Below are 25,039 nucleotides of genomic sequence, written 5' to 3'. Positions count from 1 at the left end.
AAAACCTCATGCGCCCCTACAACAGTTTCTACCGTATAAAAGTCTACCCTAAACGCAAAGTTAAATAAAGAACTCGGAAGAAAAGAAAGGAAAATGCTATAAGTATGGCAAATATGTCTGCAATGAAAAACTCAAATGAAAAATAATTAAAGATAAAACCCCTTCAAGCATTGGGGGTAGCTGCAGCTTCCACGACCGCGGCCTCGGGGGCATCGGCTTCAACTGAGGCTGGCGGAGTCGGCTCATTGGAAGGCGGAACTTTGTCACGGGAAGGTTCAGAGGTCCCCGCCTCTCCGGGATCTCCCACCTCAGGGGCTCCAGCACGTTCGTCAATGTTGTAAGTTTGGACGTACGCCTCTGGGCCTTGATCCCACACGAGTAACTTCTCCCTCATGGCATCGGCATCCTCTCCCAGATAGCCTAGTACCTCCGGGTTCACTTTCCAGAGTTGATGCATGAGGACCACATGCGATATATTAATCGTCCTGTTCAGTATCACCTCAGCATCCTCCTTCTCCTTCAAGCGCTCCGCCTCGGAGGTTGCCAGCTGTGCCTCCGCGACAGCTAATTGAGCCCTTACTTTGTCCATCTCGGCCTTGGAGGCATCCCGCTCCCCCTTAAGAGAATCGATCTCCTTGCGCTGCTCCCTATTTTGGTTCAGCACGGATTGCTTCTCGGTCACATGCCCCCTGGCAGTGAATTGCAAGGCCCCGATCTCTTTATCCTTCTCGGCGAGCCCCAACTGCAGCATAGACACGAGATCCCTGCTCCTCTTATGGAGTTGCTCCTCCTCGTGCAGCTTACTCTGAAGAGTGGAATATTCCTCTTGCTGCTTAAGGAGGAGATCATTTTTTGATTGCAAGCGGGCTTCCAAGGTATCCTTCTCCACCCTGGCTTGGGACAGCTCTTCCCGGAGCTTGGAGTTTTCGGCCTTCATCCCATCCGACCGCTGTCTAAACTCATTCTCTGCCTTGGCCCGGTACTCTTGATATTTGGCAAGATATTTCTTGTCCGCCTCTTCCTCAGCCGTGCGCCGGGCCTGATCAATCTTCTCCGAAGCCTCCAAGGCCTGTTGGGTCAGTTTCTGCTTCTCCGCCTCCAAGGCCTGGCGAGCCAGCTGGCTCTCCTCCAGCTGAACCAGAACTGCACCAACCTCCCGGAACGAGCGTTCCGCGATCATAGAGGCCTGCAAGGAAAGACAACAGAATGAGTTAAGCCGGACCAAAAGACAGATGATCCCAAAACACAACAACTGACGGCTTACCCCGGACAATTGCTGCTTCACGGCATGTGTCAGCAACAGCGGATCCTTACTGCTACTGATGGCCCATTTCTCAGAATTGAGCTCGCACAAGCTCAGGGCCATGTCCTCCATCATCTCCGCTCCGAACGGCGCCAATGCACGTCCAAGCCTAGGCACCAGCTTCTTCTCCAAGGCTGGGCCATCCAAAACCGCTCTAGCCGGGTGAAGAGACCGCACCCCCTCGGCCAACTCAGCTCTCTTCACGGCAGACAAGTTGTCTGCCCTTCCCTGGGTAATGGCCTTCTCAGCCTCCAACCGCCTCTTCAAAAATTTATCGGCCCGTCTTACACCCTCCAGGAGGGCAGCGGGGAAACGGGTTGGTTTCTGCGGGAAGTGGGACTTCAGGCCAGGCAGAGGAAGGTTTGTTGGCTGAGAAGAAGGAGACCCCGAAAGGGTGGACTCCCTTTGGGCTGGAGGAGGAGGCAGACGGGGTATTAAGGCCCCGGTCTGTTGCTTTTGCTGCTGCGGCAGCGGAAGTAATTGCCCTTGTTGCTGCTGCTGGTTTGGATGTTGTAGTTGCTGCCGCTGTGGCGTTGGTGATTGTCTCTGTTGTTCTTGTTGCTGCTGTTGTTGTGGTTGTGGTTGCTGTCGTTGCTGTTGTTGTTGCCTTCGACCAGGAGAAGAGTGTCTAAGGCGTTTCTTCTTAGCACCCTCAGCATCTTCTCCGGGACGCTTGCTCACCCCAGTTGTCTTCACGGGGAACACAAGCCCTTCCCCGTCGCTGCTGCTACTCGAGACCATCATAGTCTCGGAAGGCCCATCGGCAGGAGACTTCTCTACCCCCGGAGACGCTTGCGCCTCGCCACTTGTCTTCTTGGGGGTGGCAGCTTTACCTCCCCTACCAGCCTTGGTCTTCCGTCCTTTCCCCATGGACGGGTCTTGGCTGGTGGCAGCCTTCTTAATGAGCAAAGTAACCCTCCCCAACATCTTGGCTTCTGGATACTCTGCAAGAAACATACAAAGCAAGGTTAACGAACCAACAAGCAATGAGAAAGAAGATAAGCGGAAGACAAGACAATCAACAACATAAAAGCACAAGCAAGCCCGCCAGCAGGGAACAAGAAACAAGAAAAAGAAAAGTTTGAAAGGGACGACCATGCACGAGAAACGTGGATGGCCTTCCCCGAGCAAAACAAAACACCGCTTCTCGCTCCAGGAAGCTCCCGTACTCCTTGAAGTCCGGGAATGACATGTTGAGGGAAGAAGGGTCAACCATGATGACACCTTCTGGCAGACTACCGTCACTCAGACACCCGAGGAGCTCATCTACCCTATCGCAATATCTGTCAAAGGGTATCCTACGCGGATCTAGCCTAAGGAAGCGGGGATCGAACCCCATCTGAGAGGTCCGGGAAACCTCAGATAGGCTGGGGGTGTGGATCAATCGAAAACTAGTCTTACCTCTCCCGAAGGTACTAGCCCCCGGAGCCCCTTCGTTAGGGTAAGCCGCGGCGTGGCGGGCCTCGATCTCCTCTTCCTCCGGCTGGGGGTCGGGGAACCTCTCCGCCCAACTAGGAGATAAAGTATTCTCGTCCCGGGCTGCTTGGTTGATCACCTTGGACAGCTCCAGGGCAATCTGCTCCCGGATGTCGGCTGACACCTGACTTTGCCCCCTGCCACTCACTGGCTCGATGTTTTGGAAAGAGGCGAGTAGCCCATACTCCCTCAAAGATTCGGAGGTCACAAGTCCCTCCACTTTCAACTCTTCCTCAGAAAGCCCTTCGTAGAACTTGGACCTCCTTATCATCTCCGCACAGCGAGGTGTCCGCGGAACGACTTCTGCAAAATTCAAATACAAGCATTAGAGATCCTCCCAAAAGGCAAATCAAACGCAAAGAAACAAAGTTGAAAATGAGAGGAAGGAGCACTTACCAGGGATTTTGAAGTCCAAAGATAGGGCTGGCACCCTCTTCAGCGGGAAGCCAGTCGTCAGGAACCAGTACTCCCGGAGGTCTGGAACCCTCGCGGTATGACAGGTGGGGCACATCACGTCCGGGTGCCTTTCCAGCCTGTAAAACCCCACCTTGTCTGAATGACCCCTCATAGGCTGAGACTTCAACCCGTAGAAGTACAGCACCTCCTCCGGGGTAGGAGCTTCCAGTTTCCGGGACTTGCAAAAGATGAACCACCCTGCTAGGAGCTTGTAGCTAGGAGGAATCAACTGGAAGGGGGCAATCCCCGCCTTCACACAGAAATTGGCAAAGTAACTTCTTAGGGGCAAGTGCGCCCCACACACTATGTGTGCCTAGCTCCAGGCACCAAAGCCCTCGTGACTCTGGCTAGCCGACTCGCCCAGCACCGACAGACGGTGCCACATCAGACCTGGGATGTTCTTCAGGCCTGCCTCGGAGGAATACAGCTCCAGCATGCCATAATTCCTAAAAAGGTTCGGCTTCTGGTCCATCTCCCAGATTGAACTATTGGAAGTCGGTGGGCTAGCCGCGACCACTTTCGCCTTTCCTTTCCCCTTTGCACCAGCGACAGGGGAACCCTTCTCCTGGGCAGAATCAGCCTCCCCCACAGCAAGGAGTTGTTCCTTTGAGATGTTCGTCACTGGACAAAAGAAAGAAAGAAGAAAACACTCTAAGCAGTCAGCACCCTTGTCATACCCTAGTGGTATCAAAGGCGTCGGGGAGACCCTCCCCGAAAACTGCTTGGAGAGGCTCCCACCGAGCTTGCCGAGGGGTTGGCACCATGCCACCCGAAGGGCAGCAAGGAACCAGACTCAGAGTCCGAGCCTAAGCCCACCAAAAGAAGTATTTTTCCAGAGAAAGACACCCTAAAGGCGTTCATGCTTATGCCCTAAAACAGCAAACCAGAACAACGCAAGCAAAACAAGGAACGACTTTCCAAACGCAAATCGTCAAAGCATGCAAAAGAGACTACTTATCGACTCACATCAATCACATGCCTACCAAAGCCCTATTCACGCATGCACATAGGCGATAATGGCAGAAACCCCAACTCTAACAACTACCAACAACCTAAGGTTTGGGAGGGAAGAGCAAAGTAGAAATACTTACTGGTATTCGGGTAGTTGGAGGTTGAAGGAGTAACCGGATCACTGCACAGCACGATCGCGAGAAGTAAAAGCTGCAAAGACGAACGGCGATTCAAACCCTGAACTTCGGCGAATAAACCCACTGCCAAACCAAAAGAAAAGTTTCTAGATCCCTTACCAAAAGAAGTGGCAAGTTCGAAGGAATGAAAGCTTGGAAGCCTGAGAGTTCGAAGGTTTGGAAATCTGGGAATCCGAAAGATAGAGAATTTGAAAGCGTAAAGAGGAAGAAAGGTTCGTTCCCTCGTTTTTATAGCAGGGAAGAAGTCGTTTCGAATTCCTCAAATAGACGGTCCCGATCTTCCCATTCCGTGTGCATCAGATCCAACGGCTAGAGATGAAGCGACGATCCTATTTATGACTCCTCGGATGGGAATAAAGTATTTATTTCCCATCATTATACCACCTCGGGCCCGGAGTACCATTAAAAGCCGTCAAATCATTACTCAGATGACTGACGCACGCATACTCAACCAGTCGCCTCACGCACACGTCTTGGTCGCAGAACCATTCCCAGCATGACGCGTGGTCCTTGCCGCACTTGAGTACTTGAGTTCAAACAGAAGAAATTCCCTTTCTTTTTCATACTAACACTCAGGCGGGAAAAAGGAACCCTTCCGGGAACACAGAAGGTGGCCCCTCGCCTAATCTAAGAAACCGAAATACCCGGAGGACTGTACAAGCTCCCGGATCTCTCAAAGCTCCGTGACCTTGGGGGGTAAATGTTATCCAGATTTCCGGATAGCGTTTAGATTGATGTCCTCGGGAAAGCAGAATTACCAATGTCTTTCACGGTAGGTGACCAGAGCTCGCGGATGGACAGAAAGGCTTCGCCTCTCCCGTTTAGTGTCCGGATTACTCTTTCAAGCGAACACGACACGGAGGCTCGTCGACCCTCTCGGACTCCCGAAGGGGTATCCTTCAGGGAAGCTCCTTCCAGGAGAAGCTCTTCAAGTGGTCTTCGCGGAAACAGTTCCGTGCCTCGCACAGAACTAAACCAAGCGGTCGAGTCATGGAGGAGGCATATTTGGAATGATATCCACCTGACACAGGATCCCGCCTGACACGCCCGACAGGTCAAAGCCGCACACATCCCAGCACGCCTAAGGGTACCTTTTCGCCTACTGTTCCGCTGACAACTTGGAAAAGACGGCTGACTTTGTGTGTTCTCCATACTTTCACGTAAATATACCCACATAGAGTTTTGTAGCCATGCTACTACAGTAATTGTATCCCCTATTTATGGCTGGAGTAATTAAGACTCATGTACGTAGAGAAAAACCCTAATCTAAAACCCTAGCTATAAAGACCCCTTCATTTTACAAGAAGAGGGACGGCCAACAGATCACATAGCAAAAACTCTACAAAAATCTCTCTAGCTTCATCTTCTTCAAGAGAACCCGAGAGAAACACTGTGAGTGTGTGAAGTTCTTGTACACCAGCCATCTTACTGTAGTCCTTTCCAAGTATAATAACATCGACTCGTGGACTAGGGCTTGTTAACGCCTGAACCACGTAAAAACACTGTTTGTTTAGTTACATTTCAGCACTTCTACAGTTCTTATCTTTTTATTATTCTGTTTGTGTTCGTTTCCGAAAAACTCGGTAAACACATATCATTACTCTATTCAAAAGCAGTGCCTCTAAAGTGGGACTATGATGCAACTTTTATATTTACTAGAATCATTTTATTATAAAATTTAGAGTTTATATATTTTGGAAATTGTGTTTTGTCTCATTATTTGTTTAGACCTTGTGTTTTGATAAATTATTTTTTGGATCCTATATTTTGTAAAATTATTCAAATAGACTATAAACTCAATTTTGATGAAAAAAATTGAATATAACAACATAGTTGTTAGGCAAAATGATTTTGTTTGTGTTTTAAATTGTTAGCTTGGTGAATTATTTGTAATTTTAGTTTAGAAAACTTTGACCAAAATCAAATTTAGAGTTCTATTTGAATCATTTTACAAAAACACAAGGTCCAAAAAGTCATTTATCAAAACAGAGTATCCAAAAAAGTATATACCCTAAAATTTATTAATTATATTTATTAAATTTATATTATTATCATATAAATAAATTATATTATATATACCAGAATAACATAAATATATTAAATAAAAAATTAAACATAATTTTTTTAAAATTTATATATATATATATAATATGATAATCTTTTTAAACATAAATAATAATTTTTTTAATAAAAATAAAAATGATGTATTATATATTATTATAATGATATTTTATGATATTTAAATTTATATTAATATAAGTATTAAATATATAGTCTTATATTAAATATTATTATAATGTTAATGTTTTATAATATTTGAATTCATATTAATATAATTAATAAAAAATTAAGATTATATATTATTATCATAATAATATTTTATAACATATAAATTTATATTAAAATAATTATTAGATATCTAGTTTTATATTATATTATTATAATAATGATAGTTTATAACTTTTGAATTTAAATTTAAATTTATATAATTATTATATATGTAGTCTTATATTAAATATTATTATAATAATGATATTTTATAATATTTAAATTTATATTAATATAATTAATAAATATTTATTTTTAAGTTAGTTTTAAATGTATATTTCATTAAATATTTAAAATATTCCAGTAAAGTTAATAAAATAAACCGTTAAAATCAAGAATTTCTGTTATCTTCATACTTTTTATATAGAAGAGATATTCCGAATTTGTTTTAGGATTCAAATTTTTTTGTCGCAAGGAATTGTTCCAACCTTATTTTTTCATCTTAAATTATTCGAAATTTTTTTAAATTTGTGGGATGTCAACTATAACTACAATGTATACACATATAAAAAAAATTGAGATTCTTATTATACACGTACCGAAACCCAAAGGGATACACGACTACTAGAGAATTTCTCAAATTCTTAATGTTTTGTATTTGTAATTTTTTTAAAAGAAAAACTACTCATGGTCACGAACATAGGTAGGTAACGTTTAGTTGTCAGTAATGAAAATAGAAGAATGGTAATGGTAAGGCCAAGTCCAATGGGAAAAAAAATCAGCTGTCCCTATTTTACTGTCTCCTCCCTGTCTCACCAATAATTTTGAGACACATCATTTATTTATTTAACAGATAATTAATTTGCTTGATAACGTTAAAATGAGTTAACGAAGCTTTTAATTCTTTCTCCTAAATTAATATTAAATTTAACATTAATATCTGACTTTTCATATTCACATTAACATTAAATAATTATTTTTTTTCCTTCTCCTATTTTTATGCAGAAGAAAACGTTCTTTCTTTTCCTTCCTCCTATTTTTTTTGCAGAAGAATACAAGTAAATAACGTTTTCTTATTTTTTTTAAAATATCTTAAGTAACATATTAAGATTAAACAATCAATTTTTTTTCCTTCTTTTATTTTTTTTCAGAAGAAAACATTTTTTCTTTTCTTTGCTCCTATTTTATTGCAAAAGAATACAAACAAATTATCTCTGCCATTATATCATATTCCAGTCAATTTCATCTAGTCAAAATCATAATAATTAAGTTATACAAAATAAATACTAATTAAAATGATATATACAAAAACTAAATAAATAAATACAAAAGATAAAAAAGGAGTGACCATATTTAGCTTGAACGTTCATGCTCATCTTATACATACATATTTATGTATTAGTGGTTTATGTATTAGTGATTTTCTTGAAGATAAAGCAATATTTTTTATATCACTTTCATCTTCCTTTATCTCTTTGCTTAATAGCTACCATTGTTTGCTGGGTGGATATATATATGTTGCACGAGTTACTAATAAATTTAATATTATATAAAAAATTATTAATGACTTTGATAATAAACAAAATTGAAAACCATATGAATATTATTGTTCTCAAAATCCTTATAATAGTTAAAATCTAATCATAAAAAATATAGCACTCCGAATTTAATAAGTATCCGATAGAATCACAATTAGAAATTAAATTTCGAATAAGTCAACCAATTTTAGGCTTCGAAAATAGCCAACTCCAACAAACCAAATCCTTATATATTCTTGAAAAATTGGTTACCTTCAAATCCAAAAGATGTAGACTCAGCCTGTATATGCATAATTATAATTTTATAAGTAACAATTAAAAAATATACATCATTTATGATTATTATTGAAAGTCAATATACCTGTAAGAGCAATTCAGTCATGCTTGTTCCTATACTTGAATTTTTAGGTGTCATACCAATCTGTAGAAAATAAAATATAATATTATCTATATATAAACATAACTCTTGATAAAATAAGTTAATAAAAAAATATAATATATTACATGGTTAAGATTAAATGAAGTTGTGGAGAATGACAAATCTGGTTGAGAATCTGGCATATAGTTATTGACTTGATCGTTGTTGTTAAAGTTTGGTGATACCTATAAGATAAAATATGTAAATTTTGATATTGTAAAATTATATAATTGAAAAAATAAAGTGAAATAAATCAAGAATAAATACCTGTTTCGTAGACGATTTTTTTTTGGAAACTTTGGTTTTCTTACACATCTTCTCAAGAGAATTCTTTGGACGAGAAGAGCTACCACAAATTCTCTTATTTTTTGTTTTTATACCTTTTACTGTTGTATCAATTCCAAAGGTAGTATGACTCTCCTCTTTACTTTCAATTCTTTCTTCTCTCAAACATGCATCAACATCATCCCAAAGTTTTTTAAAGACATTTCTAGCAACTTTATAGGCTTTTTCAGTTTCTGATGCTCTTGTTACAATATGAGTGTAAGATCTCGACAAATCTTGATAACGCATTGCCAAACATGCTTTAGGATCATCTCCCTGTTTAATCTCAGATGTACTACCTGTAGCTCCAATCTTCGCATGCTTTGTCCACCTCTTTAAAATGTATTGAGAAGGTATTTTCAAAACATTACGAAAGGAAAATACTTTAAGAATATGTGAGCACAATATTCCTGCAAACTCAAACTTCTTGCAACTACATATCGCTCCATCAATTGAAGAGTCATATTTAACTGTGTGGTGAAAATACTTACCATTAGGAGTAAGCTTATACTCTGTCACTGCTCCTAGCTCAGTACAAAATTCCATAGCACAGTTATAAGCCTTTGAAAACTCAACCTCAAACATTCTCAACACTGCAGGGGTATACACATATGCTGCATGATTCAAAATTTCAATTGGGAGAGATGGTGCTAAATTGCGTTGACTTACTCTAAAATCTGCTTTTAACTCTTCATAACGACGATCATCAATTAACCTCTCAAAATGTTTGAAAAAACGCAACAACGTGTGTTGATAGCTAACATACTTTTTAAGTACATTATTCATGCTTTCACTTCGTTGAGTAGTAGTCATATTTGCACAAAAAGTCTCTCTTCCATATACAAGTGCCCACTTCTCCTTCAACTCGAATTGTTTTGCCAACCAATCATTATTTTCAAGATTATATTTCCCAAGCATGTTCCCCCAAGCCTCAATGAATTCACATTCTTCATCATATTCATATATGCAATTTCCAAAATCCGTAGCAAATTCACAAAATCTTTCAAAAACACTACTCAGGTGTTTTGCTGCATTTTGATACATATGCCAAATGCATAAGCGATGATAAGTCTCTGGCCATTGGGATCTTAATGCCTTTGCCATTGCTGCATCTTGATCAGTAAGAATAGTTTTTGGTTTTTTCCCTGACATTGCTGCTACAAAAGTATCAAATAACCACATAAAGGTTGCAGTAGTTTCATCATATAACAATGCAGCCCCGAATATAGTGGTTTGTTTATGATGATTTACCCCAACGAACATAGCAAAAGGCCGGCAATCATGATTTTTTCGCTAGGTTGTGTCAAAGCAAACAACATCACCAAAGTTATGATATGATGCCATCATGTGTGCATCTGCCCAAAAAATATTCGTTAACAAATCATCTTTGTCCACTTGCAAAGCATAAATTTTTTTTGGATCTTTTGACTTCATCTGTTGAAGATATTCAAGAACACCACCTGTATCTCCTGTACGCATTTGAATTGTTCTTTTGGTGCATATATAATTCCGACAATCATCCAAAATAAATCCAAGATTTTCATGTCCACCAGCTAACCTAATCATTAGTTCCATACTAGCTTTAGGAGCAATTCCTGAATTCTCAGCCAATTCAATTTCAGATGCTTGAGCAGGGGTTATTCTTCTTTGTGACCTATGTAAGTGGCTCTTACTAGGGCTTGAAGTCATATGTGTATGGTCCGCATAGAATTCAACAACTTGATAATTTCCAAATTGATGAAGTTTTATCTTCATCCTCGCCAAACAACCAAACCTTGTTTCAGCACGATGACATTTCACATTATCATATCGTTTATCTTTTTTGCGAAAGCCTTCACATGAGCAACAAAAAGTTCTATCTTTTACTTTTCCATCTTTATTATCCTTATGCCCTTTGCTTCTTCGTATGCTAAATCCAACTTTATAAGCATAAACATTATAAAAATTGTAAGCTTGTTCTTCAGTTTCAAATTCCATACTAACCTTTGGTATCTCTTCATCAGGAATGTTGGAATGAATCTGCTTTATTTTTGCTGCACCATCAATTGTAACTTCTTGGTCTTTATTACTTTGATTGTTGGAATGTCCTTCCATATCATCTGTATCGATATTTATTATTATTTTTTTTAAAAATCAGATGTTAATTTATATATGTTTAAAATAGAAGATATGCTAAAATTAATCTTACATGTAGAAAAAATGAATTTATTTTTGCTATTATACAGTAGAAAGAAAATAATAAAACAACATTTTGAAGAAGATATTTCATTAGTTAAGATAATATCAACTAACTTAGCATGGTATATGAGAAATAAATAAAAACAAAAGCTTGCATCAAAGAAAAAAATTCCATATCAGCAAAATTAATTTTTAAATAAATATTAATTAATATAAAATAATTCAAGTAATCATGTTATAGATATATGACAAATAATGAAAAAAAAAACGTTGATGAAACCGTAGACTTAATATACAGTAGCATATCTTTAATAATTTAAAATTGATGAAACCATAGACTTAAAAAAAATTTATGAACCGTAGACTTAATATATGACAAATTTCGGTAGAATCATAAAAGAAAAAAAAAAGAAGTATATACACTTAATATACACAGTAGCATATCTTTAATAATTTATAAAAAAATGTTACTTACTTGTAATTTTCTATAATAAAATAGGAGCAATGAAAAGAAAGAATGCGTTCTTCTGCAAAAAAAAATAGGAGGAAGGAAAAGAAAGAACGTTTTCTTCTGCATAAAAATAGGAGAAGGAAAAAAATTAATTATTTAATGTTAATATGAATATGAAAAGTCAGATATTAATGTTAAATTTAATATTAATTTAGGAGAAAGAATTAAAAGCTCCGTTAACTTATTTTAACGTTATCAAGCAAGTTAATTATCTGTTAAATAAATAAGTGATGTGTCTCAAAATTATTGGTGAGACAGGGAGGAGACAGTAAAATGGGGACAGCTGATTTTTTTTCGTCCAATGGGATGTGAAAAATGCAAAATGTTGTCAATTTCACACTATATCCTATTCCAACCACACGACATCCTCCCTATCATTTTGTTGTTAAGCTACATGGGGCATTGTAGCAACGGCATAAGTATTTTTTTTATATTTATATTTTTTTAAATAGATTTGTATGTATATTAATCTTATTATAGAGTATATTTTTTGGTGTAAATTTTGATGTTGTAAATGGAATAGAAAAAAATGGTGCTAAAATTTGATTATTTTGGTGTTGATTTAATACCAAAATGGGTTTGATTGTTGGACTTGCCCCAATAAGAATGAAATGGACTAAAAATAGTACAGTAATCATGTTGTTTGGTTGGAATGTGAAATGGGATGAAATAAATTATTTTTTTTACAAAAATACCTTAGTTCAAATTGTGTATTTTAAATAAGAGTAATGATATGTGAGTAATGATATATACACTAAAATTATGCACAAAAACATTATACTAACTGACGTGATAATTTCATTTAACCAATCAAATTTATTTCTAACGGGACCCACTTTTTTAAAAATCAATGCCACATCAGTTGGTGCAATGTTTTGGTACATAATTTTGGTGCACATATCACTATTATTTAAATAAATATAACATATTAAATTTTGGCTAAAAAATATTAACATTAATCATTTTTTTGTTTTATAATTTTATTTAGGGTTTTTTCATAAATATATTTATATATTATGTTTTTTTTTTACATGTTTACGATCTTAATTTTTTTTTTTCAATTTTACTAACTCAAGTTTTCAAAAATATAATTTTAAAACTTCATAATTGTAAAAGTACGGTCTCAACTAGACATTAATCTCACAATAATATAATGTTGAAAAAGCAACATAAATCAACTAAAACAGCAACCTCATAGCAATATGAAGTTAAAAATGCAATTACAATTCAATTGGACATCAACTCATTGCATCAACACAAAATAAACTAAAAAACAACAAACCAATAACAATGAAAAACTTATCCATGTATTTTAAAATATGTCAAAAATATATCTCAAAATAACTCGACATATACCCAAAATAAATTAAAAACAACTTGAAAAATATTTCTATTAAACAAAAAAGATTATTTTTTAAATATATATATATATATATATAAACCCAATGTATACCTAAAATAAACTAAAATTAAACAAAAAATATTCTCAACTAGAAATCAATTCAAACTATACTTTAGAACAACTACATATATACATAAAATAAACTAAAAATCAACAATGAAAATATAAGTGAAAATCAACACACACAATAACAAAAATAAAAATATATATTCACCCAAAAATACCTAAAATAAATGAAAGATATATCCAACATGTACGGTAAATAAACTAAAAATATAACCAATTAAAAATCAATTAGATATAAACTCACTACTTACTAAAATATGCTAAAAATGTACTTAAAATATATTAAGAAAAACTAAATATATAACAAAAATAAACATGTATAGTTCAATTAAAAAAAAGTCAACCCAACACATATTGAATATAAACTAAAACTATACTTAAAAAGACTTAAATTAAACTAATAAAAAATATACTCAATTAGAAATTCACTAAACATCATCGACCCCAAATAAACTAAAAATCACTAAAAAAAAACACACATGAAATATGCTCAAAATATTTGCTCCTACTAAACGACAAAATTAACTGCACGACACATGGGTCACCATATTTGATTTCCAAGGGTCATACAGTTGTTACTGGTGGCTTCCACAAGTTTCCAAAGGGGAACACTCAACTTGTTCACTTCTCTCTCTAATCTACGTTTCTCAAGAGGCATTATCTCATAACATTACCATCCTAAGAAAATTAAAAACCAAAGATGATTTCCTTCATTTCCATCGATCACTCAATATATATATAGACACGTACACAAATTCAATCTAGTATTTAAGTGTAATCAATTAGATGATATTCATGTCATAGTTTCACGTCATATTGGCACGCTAGGCCACATTGACCACGACAAGACCACCATCACAGCGACTCTGACAATGGCCTTGGTCTACATCTCCGGCAAATGAAAAAAGCTCCGGCAAAGTGGTTCTCTGTAAAAGAATTGAACATAATTCAAGGCTCTGTTAAATTTTTGTTCAGCCCAGCAACTTTAGGTTTGAAAAATATTTGAATATACATCAAGCTCTGACAAATTTTTGTCCATCCCGTCGAAGTAATTTTTTGGCAGCTCTGGTGAATCACGTGGAGACTCCATCTCTGGCGAATGAAAACAAAGACATTTTTGGCAGCTCCACTGCTTCATTTCTGGAGGCTTACCTCCTCCACCACTACCCGCTACCATTCGTCTCGACTTTGTTGACGTACTCCGATGGCTCACATAGTGATCTCGGCAACAAAGATTATGAATGAAGACGACATCGTAAAAATGAAAAAATAATAACAAAAGCGTAGAAATGAAAGAAAAAAATCATTTAACCCTATGAGTGAAAGTTTTTTTTTTTCGCCTATTCAAGTGTATCGACCATTATTTAAAAACAAAAACAAAAAAAAGTCCTATCATGAGAGTTTATTTTTATGATTTTAGGAAGTAATTTTTTTCAACGAGATATACTCTAACGCCCTACTTCTACTATGTCAGTTAAAAATATGTCATTAGCTCGATGTTTTAAGTTATAAGTGTGACTAAACTGAAATAAAACTCGTTTATTAACATTAAGTATAAAAATTTCAGCATTCATTGAAATCATAAAAAAATTATACAGTTGGGATCCCAAAAATACTATTTAGAAAATCTATTACAACTCAAAATAGAAGTACAATCGACCTAGGCGACAAAACAAAACAAACCAATCTAGTACATTTCCCAAAATAACTCTCATCGCGGCAGCCAGGTAGGCCGAACATGTACCCGTCGCTCCACGCTCTCCGTACTCATGGTTGATCGACATTTCCTTTGCCCTTACTTGCACCATAGAGCACCCATGAGCCGAAGCACAACAAGAAAACTCAACATATAACATATAACATAACAATTCACATCATACAACAAAACAGCCAACGGACTATACACATAGCGGCCTATGCCGTCCCAGCACTTCACCAGGCCCTAGGTTCGTGGTCTTCACCGAACGGGTGGATACAACACCCTTGGAGGGTCTCGCCGTAGCGGCCTGCACTCAACGTGCTTATCGCCGATCCCGGCCCCTAGCCGTATCTGACTTCTTGCCATTATCGGTCTTCACCGTTCCAGGCCTTCGTCGTTCTCGGCCCTCGCCGTTCATTCATAAACATACATAACATTCACATATATATTTACATGCATATTAAACATAAATATTAGGGTCGCGCCCTACAATACAAACAATAGGGCCATGCCCTACTCTATGGGTACAATAGTTTTCTTACCTATGTCCCGAGCTATCTGAGTACCGCGATCCCGAGCATAGTCCTCTAATCTGAGCCTTGTTGAAGAACAAGGTCGCGGCTCGGGCCTCCGAAACCCAGAAACCACCATTTTCTCTGTGTTTTTCCTCGAGCCTAAACCACTAATTCTCACCCCAAACACCAATTATACCCATAATTGAGCCTAGATTTTCTATCCATGCAGCCTAGGTGCCATAACAAACCAGAAACACTTCCATGATCTCATCAAACACTCAAAATCAACTAGACCTGAACCTAAGAAATCATACCGAAAATTACAGGAGAAACTCAGACAATTCAGTACCAGATTTCTTACCTCTGTTATAAATCCGGCCTGAGCTAATTCCCCAAGTCTTCAAGCTTCAATCCTCACAAATTCTAGCCTTGAATCCTCAAGTTTCTTCAACAAACTCCAAGCACCCAAATAGAGAGGGAGTGAGACGAGTATGAGAGAGAGAGCTGGGAATTTTCCTTTTGTTTCCTTCTAACTCATTCTAGAGTCTTAGCATTCTAAGCCAAGTTTAGCCCTTTGCCAAAAAGTCCAAAATACCCTTAAGTCCATTCTTAATCCTTTAATGCCTCTAAGGGTAATCCCGTCATTTTCAATGTCCCACTAATTCCTCAAGTGCTCCTATAAATCCTCATTTAATCCCGACATGCCCAAATAATTGCTACATTACTACCCGTTACCTGGTAAATCCCGAACACCAACCGTGTTCCAAAATACCCCTAGGCTCCTACCGAGTCGGGTATTTGACCCCGTTGTGACTATTTAGCTAAATTGTTCCCTAAGACCGTCTTGAATCATGCATCACAAATATATCACCACTCACTCGTGGTATCAATCACAATACACACATATATCACATTTATGCCCTCAACGAGCCAAACTTACAAATATGCCCCTAATAACCAGATGAGGCCCACATGCATATTTAATTCACCTAAACATGTATTTCTAATCACATAATCATTAAATTCACATATTAGCATAATTAAATCAATTATTGCCCTCCTGGCACGCTAATCAAGGTCCTAAGCCTTTTAGCAAATTTGGGACGCTACAACTATCCCCTCCTTACAGAAATTTCGTCCTCGAAATTACGTGAATAACTCGGGATACTGATCCTGCATATCTGTCTCAATCTCCCAAGTCGCCTCTTCCACTTTGTTGTTCCTCCACAACACTTTTACTAAGGCGATGGTCTTGCTCCGCAAGACTTTATCCTTTTGGTCTAGAATTGTAACCAATTTCTCTTCATATGATAAATCCTGATCCTGATCCAGCTCCAGATTCTCATAACACAGCACATGTGTAGAATCTGACACATACTTCCAGAGACTGGATACGTGAAACACACTGTGAACCCCTGATAGAGCTGGAGGCATCACCAATCTGAAAGCTACATCTCCAACCCGTTCAAGAATCTCAAAGGGCCCAATAAACCTAGGGCTCAGCTTGCCTCTTACTCCAAACCGTTTCACCCCTCTCAAGGGAGAAACACGTGATCTCCGACCTGAAACTCTATGCTTCTGCGTCTCAAGTCTGAATAATTTTTATGCCGACTCTGGGAGGTGAGCATTCGAGCTCTAATTCTCTCAATTGCCTTATTGGTCCTCTAAACAACCTCAGGGCCTAAGTACCTCCTCTCACCTATCTTATCCCAATGGATGGGTAACCTTCACTTCCTCCCATATAACATTTCATACGGAGCCACTCCGATAGTCACCTGATAATTGTTATTGTACGAAAACTTAATCAAAGGGAGATAATTACTCCAAGATCCCCCAAAATCCAGCATGCAAGCTCGCAACATATCCTCCAGTATCTGAATCCTCCTCTTAGACTGTCCATCCATCTGAGGATGATAAGCGTTACTAAAGTGCAACTGTGTGCTCATAGCCTTCTGCAGGCTCTCCCAAAACTTGGAGGTGAAGGTGGGGTCCCTGTCGAATACTATTGACCTCGGAGCCCCATGAAGTTTCACAATTTCCTTCACATACAGTTCATAATATTGCTCCACTATATAAGTTGTCCTAACATGCAAAAAGTGGACTGATTTGGTGTACCTATCCACAATCACCCACACTGAATCATGTTGTCCCACAGTCTTTGGTAATCCAACCACGAAGTCCATGGTGATATCCTCCCACTTCCACTCTGGAATCCCTAAAGGCTGCAGCAACCTCCCTGGCCTTTGATGTTCAGCCTTTACTTGCTGACAAGTTAAACACTTAGTCACATAATCCACCACACCCCTCTTCATTCCCGACCACCCATATAAAGTTCTCAAATCTTGGTACATCTTCATCATACCCGGATGTAAAGAGTAGGGAATGGTATGAGACTAATCTAAAATCTCTCGTCGGATACTGGAATCCATCAGAACACAAATACGACCTTTGTACCTCAACAAACCCATCTCTGAAATGGAAAAGTCCTTAGTCGCTCCGGCTAAGATGCCCTCTGTGTGCTCTTTCAACTGAGGATCCTTCCCGTGTGCCTCCTTGATCCTCTCAAGGAGCGTGGACTGAAGAGTGATGTTGGCTAGTTGTCCAACTACCAACTCAATACCTGCTCTAGTCATCTCTTCAGCTAACCTATTTGATATCTGCCTCGAACTAAACAACTGTGCTGGGCCCTTCCGACTCAACGAGTCAGCCACCACATTGTCCTTCCCAGAATGGTATAGAATATCGCAGTCGTAATCCTTTACTAATTCCAACCAATGCCTCTGGCGCATATTTAGATCTGTCTGCGTAAAGAAGCACTTCAAACTCTTATGGTTGGTGTATATTTCACACTTCTCGCCATACAGATAATGTCTCCAAACCTTTAGTGCAAATACCACCGCTGCCAATTCTAGATCATGTGTGGGATACCTCTGCTCATACTCCTTCAGCTGTCTCGACGCGTAGGCTATTACCTTTCCAGCTTGCATTAACACACACCCCAAACCCTGCCTGGAAGCATCATAGTAGACTACAAACTTTTCATTGTCTAACGACATACTTAATACTAGAGCGGTGATCAGTCGCCGCTTCAATTCCTTGAACTGTTCTCACACCTGTCTGTCCACACATACTTAGTCATCTTACGCGTCAGTTAGGTCAATGGTGTGGCTATTCTGGAGAATCCCTCAATGAACCACTGATAGTACCCTGCCAATCCCAAAAAGCTCCTAACCTCTGGTACACTGCTCGACTTGGGCCAATCTCTCACTGCCTCAATCTTACTTGGGTCCACCAAAATCCCCTCCTTACTGAAAATATGACCCATAAATGTTACTTGGGGTAGCCAAAACTCACACTTGCTGAACCTAGCATATAACCTATGCTCTCTCAATCATTGTAGTACCAGGCATAAATGTAGCTCATGCTCTATCTCTGACTGAGAGTACACCAGTATGTCGTCAATGAATACGATCACAAATTTGTCCAGATAATCCTTAAGGCTCTATTCATCAAGTCCATAAAGGTTGTTGGGCCATTGGTTAATCCAAATGGCATAACCAGGAATTCATAGTGTCCATACTTCGTGAGGAATGCGGTCTTTGGTATGTCCCCTTCTTTAATCCTTAACTAGTGGTAGCCTGATCGAAGGTCAATCTTGGAGAACACTATCTTCCCCTGTAGTTGGTCAAACAAGTCATCAATCCTAGGCTGTGGGTACTTGTTCTTAATGGTCAACTTGTTCAACTCTCTGTAGTCAATACACATCCTTAAGGATCCATCCTTCTTCTTGACGAACAACACTGGAGCACCCCACGATGAAAAACTCGGTCTGATGAATCCCAAATCTAGTAACTCGTGTAACTGCATCATCAGTCCTTCAACTCTGCTAGAGTCATTCTATAAGGTGTCCTAGATACTGGCTCCGCTCCTGGCGCCAACTCTATGATGAACTCGATCTCTCAGTGTGGTGGCAACCCTGGCAAGTCTGCTGGGAACACATCTAGAAACTCGCATACTAATCTGGTCTCATCCGGTCCAACTGAAATAACTCTAGAAGTATCCACAATGCTCACTAGGAATCTTATGCAACCCTCTTGCATTAGGTCTCTAGCCTTCAGTGCCGAAATCATAGGTACTCGCGGTCCACTCACTGTCCCCACGAATACAAAGGGTACCTCCCCTTCTAGTTCAAAGGTCACCATCCTGTGCTTGCAGTCAATCGTCGCCCCGTACTTTGATAACCAATCCATCCCTGGGATCATATCAAAGTCATCCATTGCTAACTCAATCGAGTCCACGGACAACTCCCTATTGGCAATGCTCTAACCCATCTCTTAGAGACTATGAGTTCCCTAATTGGCAACAAAGTCTGAAATCCCCTAGCATACAAATCACTAGGTCTACACCGGTGATCTATCACTCTAGCAGATATAAATGAATGAGTAGCCCCAGAGTTAATCAATGTAGTAAAAGAAGAACCAACACTAGAAATCTGACCTGTCACGACCGAGGGGCTAGCCTCAGCATCAGTCTAGGTCAAGGTAAATACTCTGGCAAGAGTGAGTTTGTCGCTCTGTTTCGGCTCTTCCTTCCTGGCTTATGGGCAGTCCTTCCTCAAATGACTAATGCTCCCATAAGTAAAGAAGATCCTAATCATGCACTCTCCCTGATGTCGTCGTCTGCACCCAGGACACACTGGGAAACTCTTCCAGTTGTCTCCCCCGCTCTGACGGCCATTGAAAGCACCCTGTGCCCTCCTATCTGAGCCAAGAGGAACAAAAGAATCTGGGGTCTTTCTCTTCTACTCACTGGGGCCACTACCCCGGCTAGATCCATTAAAAGGAGGCACCATCCTCTGAGCATCACGCCTAGCGGTGCCCTCTCACCAAATCTGATCCTCGACGCCCTCAGTTGTAAGGGACTTTTCCACTACCTGTGCATAGGTGGTAGTTCCTGGATCTAGAGTTATCCTAATGTCATGGGCGATCATAATGTTCAATCCCTACACAAATTGATCCCTTCGTGCCATGTCAGTAGGCACCAAATATGGCGCGAACTTCGCTAACGATTCAAACTTCAAGGCATACTTGGTAATCGTCATCCGGTTCTGAGCCAGGTTAGTAAACTCATCAACCTTCATAGCTCGGACTGCGACACTGTAATACTTCTTATTAAAAATGTTTTTGAATTCTTCCCAGGTCATGACTGCCACATTCCTTCTTTGAGACACAACATCCCACCAGATGCGGGCATTTTCTCTCAACATGTAGCTGGCGCATGCTACTCTCTCATTCTCTTCCACCCTCATGTAATCCAGGATGGAGGAAATCATGTTCATCCACTGCTCTGCTCGCAGTGGGTCTGGGCCACCCTCAAAGGTGGGAGGATGTTGCTACCTAAACCTCTCATACAAACGTTCCCACCTATTTTCCACAACAGGCTGGGCTAGCACTGGTGCCATAGCTTGTGGAACATGTATCCCAATGCCTTGAGGAGGGGCATGCTACCTCAACTGTCGAAGCTCTTCTTCTGCTTAATGAAGTCTAGCTTCCATCTCGGTAAATAAATGTTGCCAATTCGGTGCGGCAGGTAGAGGGTCCTGACCCTAGTTGTCATCCTCGGCCCTATTGCCGCGGAGTCTGATTGATCGCTGAGGCATTGCTACAATATGCCTGCAATCAATGACGTCGCACATCAGGTATGATAACAACATCCAAAACCACATCCCAATCTCACCAATCAACCACAACCAGCAAGTCCACATATCACACCTAGCATATAAAAATCAAGGGGGCCATGCCCTAACATCATGCATATATCAACACATTCATCATGCTCTATCTGTATATTCAGGAAAATAGGGCACTTAAACAAGCAATTAAGCATATAATTCATTAAATACCAACCAATCTGGAGTCGAGCTTGTCACTGGTAGCGTGTGTACATGTTCGATCGATCTCCAAGAACCATAAACCTGGGCACGCTTTGATACCAAGTTATAATGCCTTACTTCCTTAGAGCTATTACTATGTAAGTTAAAAATGTGTCATTAGCTCGCTAATCGAGTTTTAGGTTAAAAGTGTGACTAAACTGAAATAAAACTCGTTTATTGACATTAAGTATAAAAATTTGAACATTCATTGAAATCATAAAAAAAATTATATAGTTGTGATCCCAAAAATATTGTTTAGAAAATGTATTACAACTAAAAAAAAAGTACAGTCAACCTAGGCAACAAAACAAACCAATACAGTACATTTCCCAAAATAACCTTGGTCGTGGTAGACAGGTAGGCCGAACATGTACTCGTCGCTCCACGCTCTCCGTACTCATGGTTGGTCGACATTTCCTTTGTCCTTACTGCACCATAGAGCACCCGTGAGCCGAAGCCCAATAAGAAAACTCAACATATAACATAACAATCCACAACATACACCAAACAGCCAACGGGCTAAACACATAGCGGCCTACGCCGTCCCAGGCGCTTCACCAGGCCATGAGTTTGCGGTCTTCACCGAACGGGTGGATATAGCACCCTTGGAGGGTCCCGCCCTAGCGACCTGCACTAAGCGTGCTTATTGCCGGTCCCGGCCCCTAGCCGTATCCGACTTCTTGTAATTCTCGGCCTTCACTGTTCCTGACCTTCATTGTTCCCGGCCTTCGATGTTCTCGGCCTTCGTCGTTCATTCATAAACATACATAACATTCACAGATATTTACACGCATATTAAACATAAACATTAGGGTCGCGCCCTGCAATACAAACAATAGTGCCATGCCCTGCTCTATGAGTACAACAGTTTTCTTACCTGTGTCCTAAGCTGTCTGAGTACCACGATCCCGAGCATAGTCCTCTAATCCGAGCCTTGTTGAAAACCTAGTCACAACGCATTCATAAAAACTATCCACCAAGCCTTAAACCAATAAATAACTTCGGAATATTAATCTAGCCTCCAGGACCTTGGATTCCACTAAACCGGGTAGTAGAATCCTTCCCGAGCCTTAATATTCGTATTCTCGAACTTAAAACCTTAATTTCCCTTTTCTTTCCATTTTGGGTCGCGACATGCCCTCTAGAGATACGACGCGCCTACAGGTCAGAGAGCATATCTTTCTTTGCTGAAGGACGCAGGCTGAGGCATGCCCCTAGGGTCGCGACGCTTGGGCAAACCAGAGGCTTCTCCAGCCTCTTCAAACACACGGGCCGCAACACCTAAATAATACGGCTGCGGCTCAGGCCTCCGAAACCACTAATTCTCACCCGAGCCTAAACCATTAATTCTCACCCCAAACACCAATTCAACCCATAATTGAGCCTAGATTTTCTATCCATGCAGCCTAGGTACCATAACAAACCAGAAACACTTCCATAATCTCATCAAACACTCAAAATCAACTAGACATGAACCTAAGCAATCATACCAAAAATTACAGGAGAAACTCAGACAATTCAGTACCAGATTTCTTACCTCTTTTATAAATCTGGCCTGAGCTAATTCCCCAAGTCTTCAAGCTTCAATCCTCACAAATTCTAGCCTTGAATCCTCAAGTTTCTTCAACAAACTCCAAGCACCCAAAGAGAGAGGGAGTGAGCCGAGTATGAGAGAGAGAGCTGGGAATTTTCCTTTTGTTTCATTCTAACTCATTCTAGAGTCTCAACATTTTAAGCCAAGTTTATCCCTTTGCCATAAAGTCCAAAATACCCTTAAGTCCATTCTAAATCCTTTAATTCCTCTAAGGGTAATCTCATCATTTGTCACGTCCCGCTAATTCCTTAAGTGTTCCTATAAATCCCCATTTAATCCCGACATGCCCAAATAATTGCTACATTACTACCCGCTACCCGGTAAATCCCGAACACCAACCATGTTCCAAAATACCCCTAGGCTCCTACCGAGCCGGGTATTTGACCTTGTGTCACTATTTAGCTAAATTTCTCCCTAAGACCGTCTCAAATCGTGCATCACAAATATATCACCACTCACTCGTGGTATCAATCACAATACACACACATATATACCACATTTATGCCCTCAACGAGCCAAACTTACAAATATGCCTCTAATAACCAGATGGGGCCCACATGCATATTTAATTCACCTAAACATGTGTTTCTAATCACATAATCATTAAATTCACATATTAGCATAATTAAATCAATTATTTCCCTCCCGACACGCTAATCAAGGCCCTAAGCCTTGTTAGCCAATTTGGGACGCTACATATACATATTGAAGTTTTGAAAATATGAGAAAATTAAAATAGAAAATTATGATAAATAAATTAAATTTATATATAGATATTTAACTAGAAAATCACAAAACATATTACGAAAAGAGGTCTTAATTATACAAATTTTCATAAAAAAAAGTTAGGAATTGATATTCTACCCAATTTGTAGTAGAATACTAATTCATTTAAATCAATGAATAACCTTTCTAATGGAAAAGTCATTCCCATTGTTAATTTCCAACTAAACAATTGAATCTATCTAATGTGTATTCCATTAATTGTTGTGATTGGTTAAATACATGGTGAAATTGGTTAGACACGAAGATGTGCAAAAACCACAACGATTTCACTAATGCCAACATGTGAGAGTTGACTTTCAGTATAGGCATTTATAAATGATCTTTTTGGGTCCAAAGTGTTTCTTTGGGGTATATGAGAGTACCCAAAAGTTTGGGAGCATATGTGGATGTTTTGAGACAAATTTTGGAGTGCCAAATCAGAGGCATCGGAGAGGCAACACATTGCTCGCCTTTGAAAAGAGCAATCAGGCAACGCATCGCCTGATACCAGGCGACGCACTGCCTAGGCCGTTCGTATGGGGTCGTATAGTGACGTGTTTTTGGTTCCAAATTCAAATTAAAAGGCTTTAATCTCATTGGTTTAGTCTAATGAGGTTCCTATCCTATTTAAAGGGTTCATTTGAGTTAATTGGTGAATTGATCACTCACTTCTCTCTTTCTCTCTCTAAAAATAACCTCTTTCTCTTTCTCTTTCTCTCTCTCTCGCTCTCTCTCACTCTTAGCTCTCAAGATTACTAGTTTTCTCAAAGATCTTCATCAAGAAAGTTTGATTTGTATGAAAGATCAAGGCTTGTGAATCTCAATCATTCCATTGTTGTAGCTTCAAGTAATCTCGAGGAGGAGACTAGGAATAGATATATTTGGACAATAAATTTTTATTTATGTCAAGCCTTGTTACATTTTGTGGTTTACATAAAATCATAGACTTACGAATTTATGTATCAAAGTTCTTCATCAACAAATGTCTACTCTATACTTTGTTTATTTGTGTTTATGTACATTGTAATCTTCTTCCATTGAGTTTAGATTAATCTTGTTTATTGTTTTGAGTTGTAATATACAAAACAAAGGTATGTTGTTGCCTCTAACCCCCAACATTAATTTTTTTTCCTTTTCATTCCTTTGAACCAAAACACTACCATAGTGCTTTTGTTAAATTTGACTCATTTGACATGTGTCAAGTAACAATTAATCTTGTTATACATGGTATATGAATGACCCAACAAAATTGATGTGGGATGATAGTTTTAAACTGTCGTATGAACTCCCATACGTCAGTTTCAATACTATCGTCTCATGCAGTGTCATACCATGTAAAGCATGAGAGGACAGTTTAAATAAAAGTGTCGTCTCCTACAGTACATGAGACAACATTTTCTATACAAACATCGTTCTCTGCATACATGAGATGACATTTCTTACACA

The 25,039-nt window shown here is 39.2% G+C and overlaps 2 protein-coding genes across 2 annotated transcripts; both read right to left on the bottom strand.

Annotated features, from left to right (window-relative positions):
- Window positions 1-8,415: 8,415 nt before the first annotated feature.
- Window positions 8,416-10,083, bottom strand: LOC133834004 (protein FAR1-RELATED SEQUENCE 9-like). Its single transcript, XM_062263545.1, has 4 exons — window positions 8,875-10,083; window positions 8,694-8,792; window positions 8,551-8,610; window positions 8,416-8,469 (listed from the first exon to the last, which is right to left on the bottom strand). Exons 1-4 carry the CDS (start codon window positions 10,081-10,083, stop codon window positions 8,416-8,418), a joined length of 1,422 nt encoding a protein of 473 aa, XP_062119529.1.
- Window positions 10,084-10,224: 141 nt separating this feature from the next.
- LOC133833991 (protein FAR1-RELATED SEQUENCE 5-like) lies at window positions 10,225-11,025 on the bottom strand. The gene has a single exon (XM_062263540.1). The coding sequence runs from the start codon at window positions 11,023-11,025 to the stop codon at window positions 10,225-10,227; it is 801 nt and encodes a 266-aa protein (XP_062119524.1).
- Between the last annotated feature and the right edge of the window lie 14,014 nt (window positions 11,026-25,039).

This window comes from Humulus lupulus, chromosome 1 (assembly GCF_963169125.1).
Source record: "Humulus lupulus chromosome 1, drHumLupu1.1, whole genome shotgun sequence".
NCBI lineage: Eukaryota > Viridiplantae > Streptophyta > Magnoliopsida > Rosales > Cannabaceae > Humulus > Humulus lupulus.
Note: the sequence above shows the minus strand (reverse complement) of the source record. Positions and strands in the feature narration are given on the sequence as shown.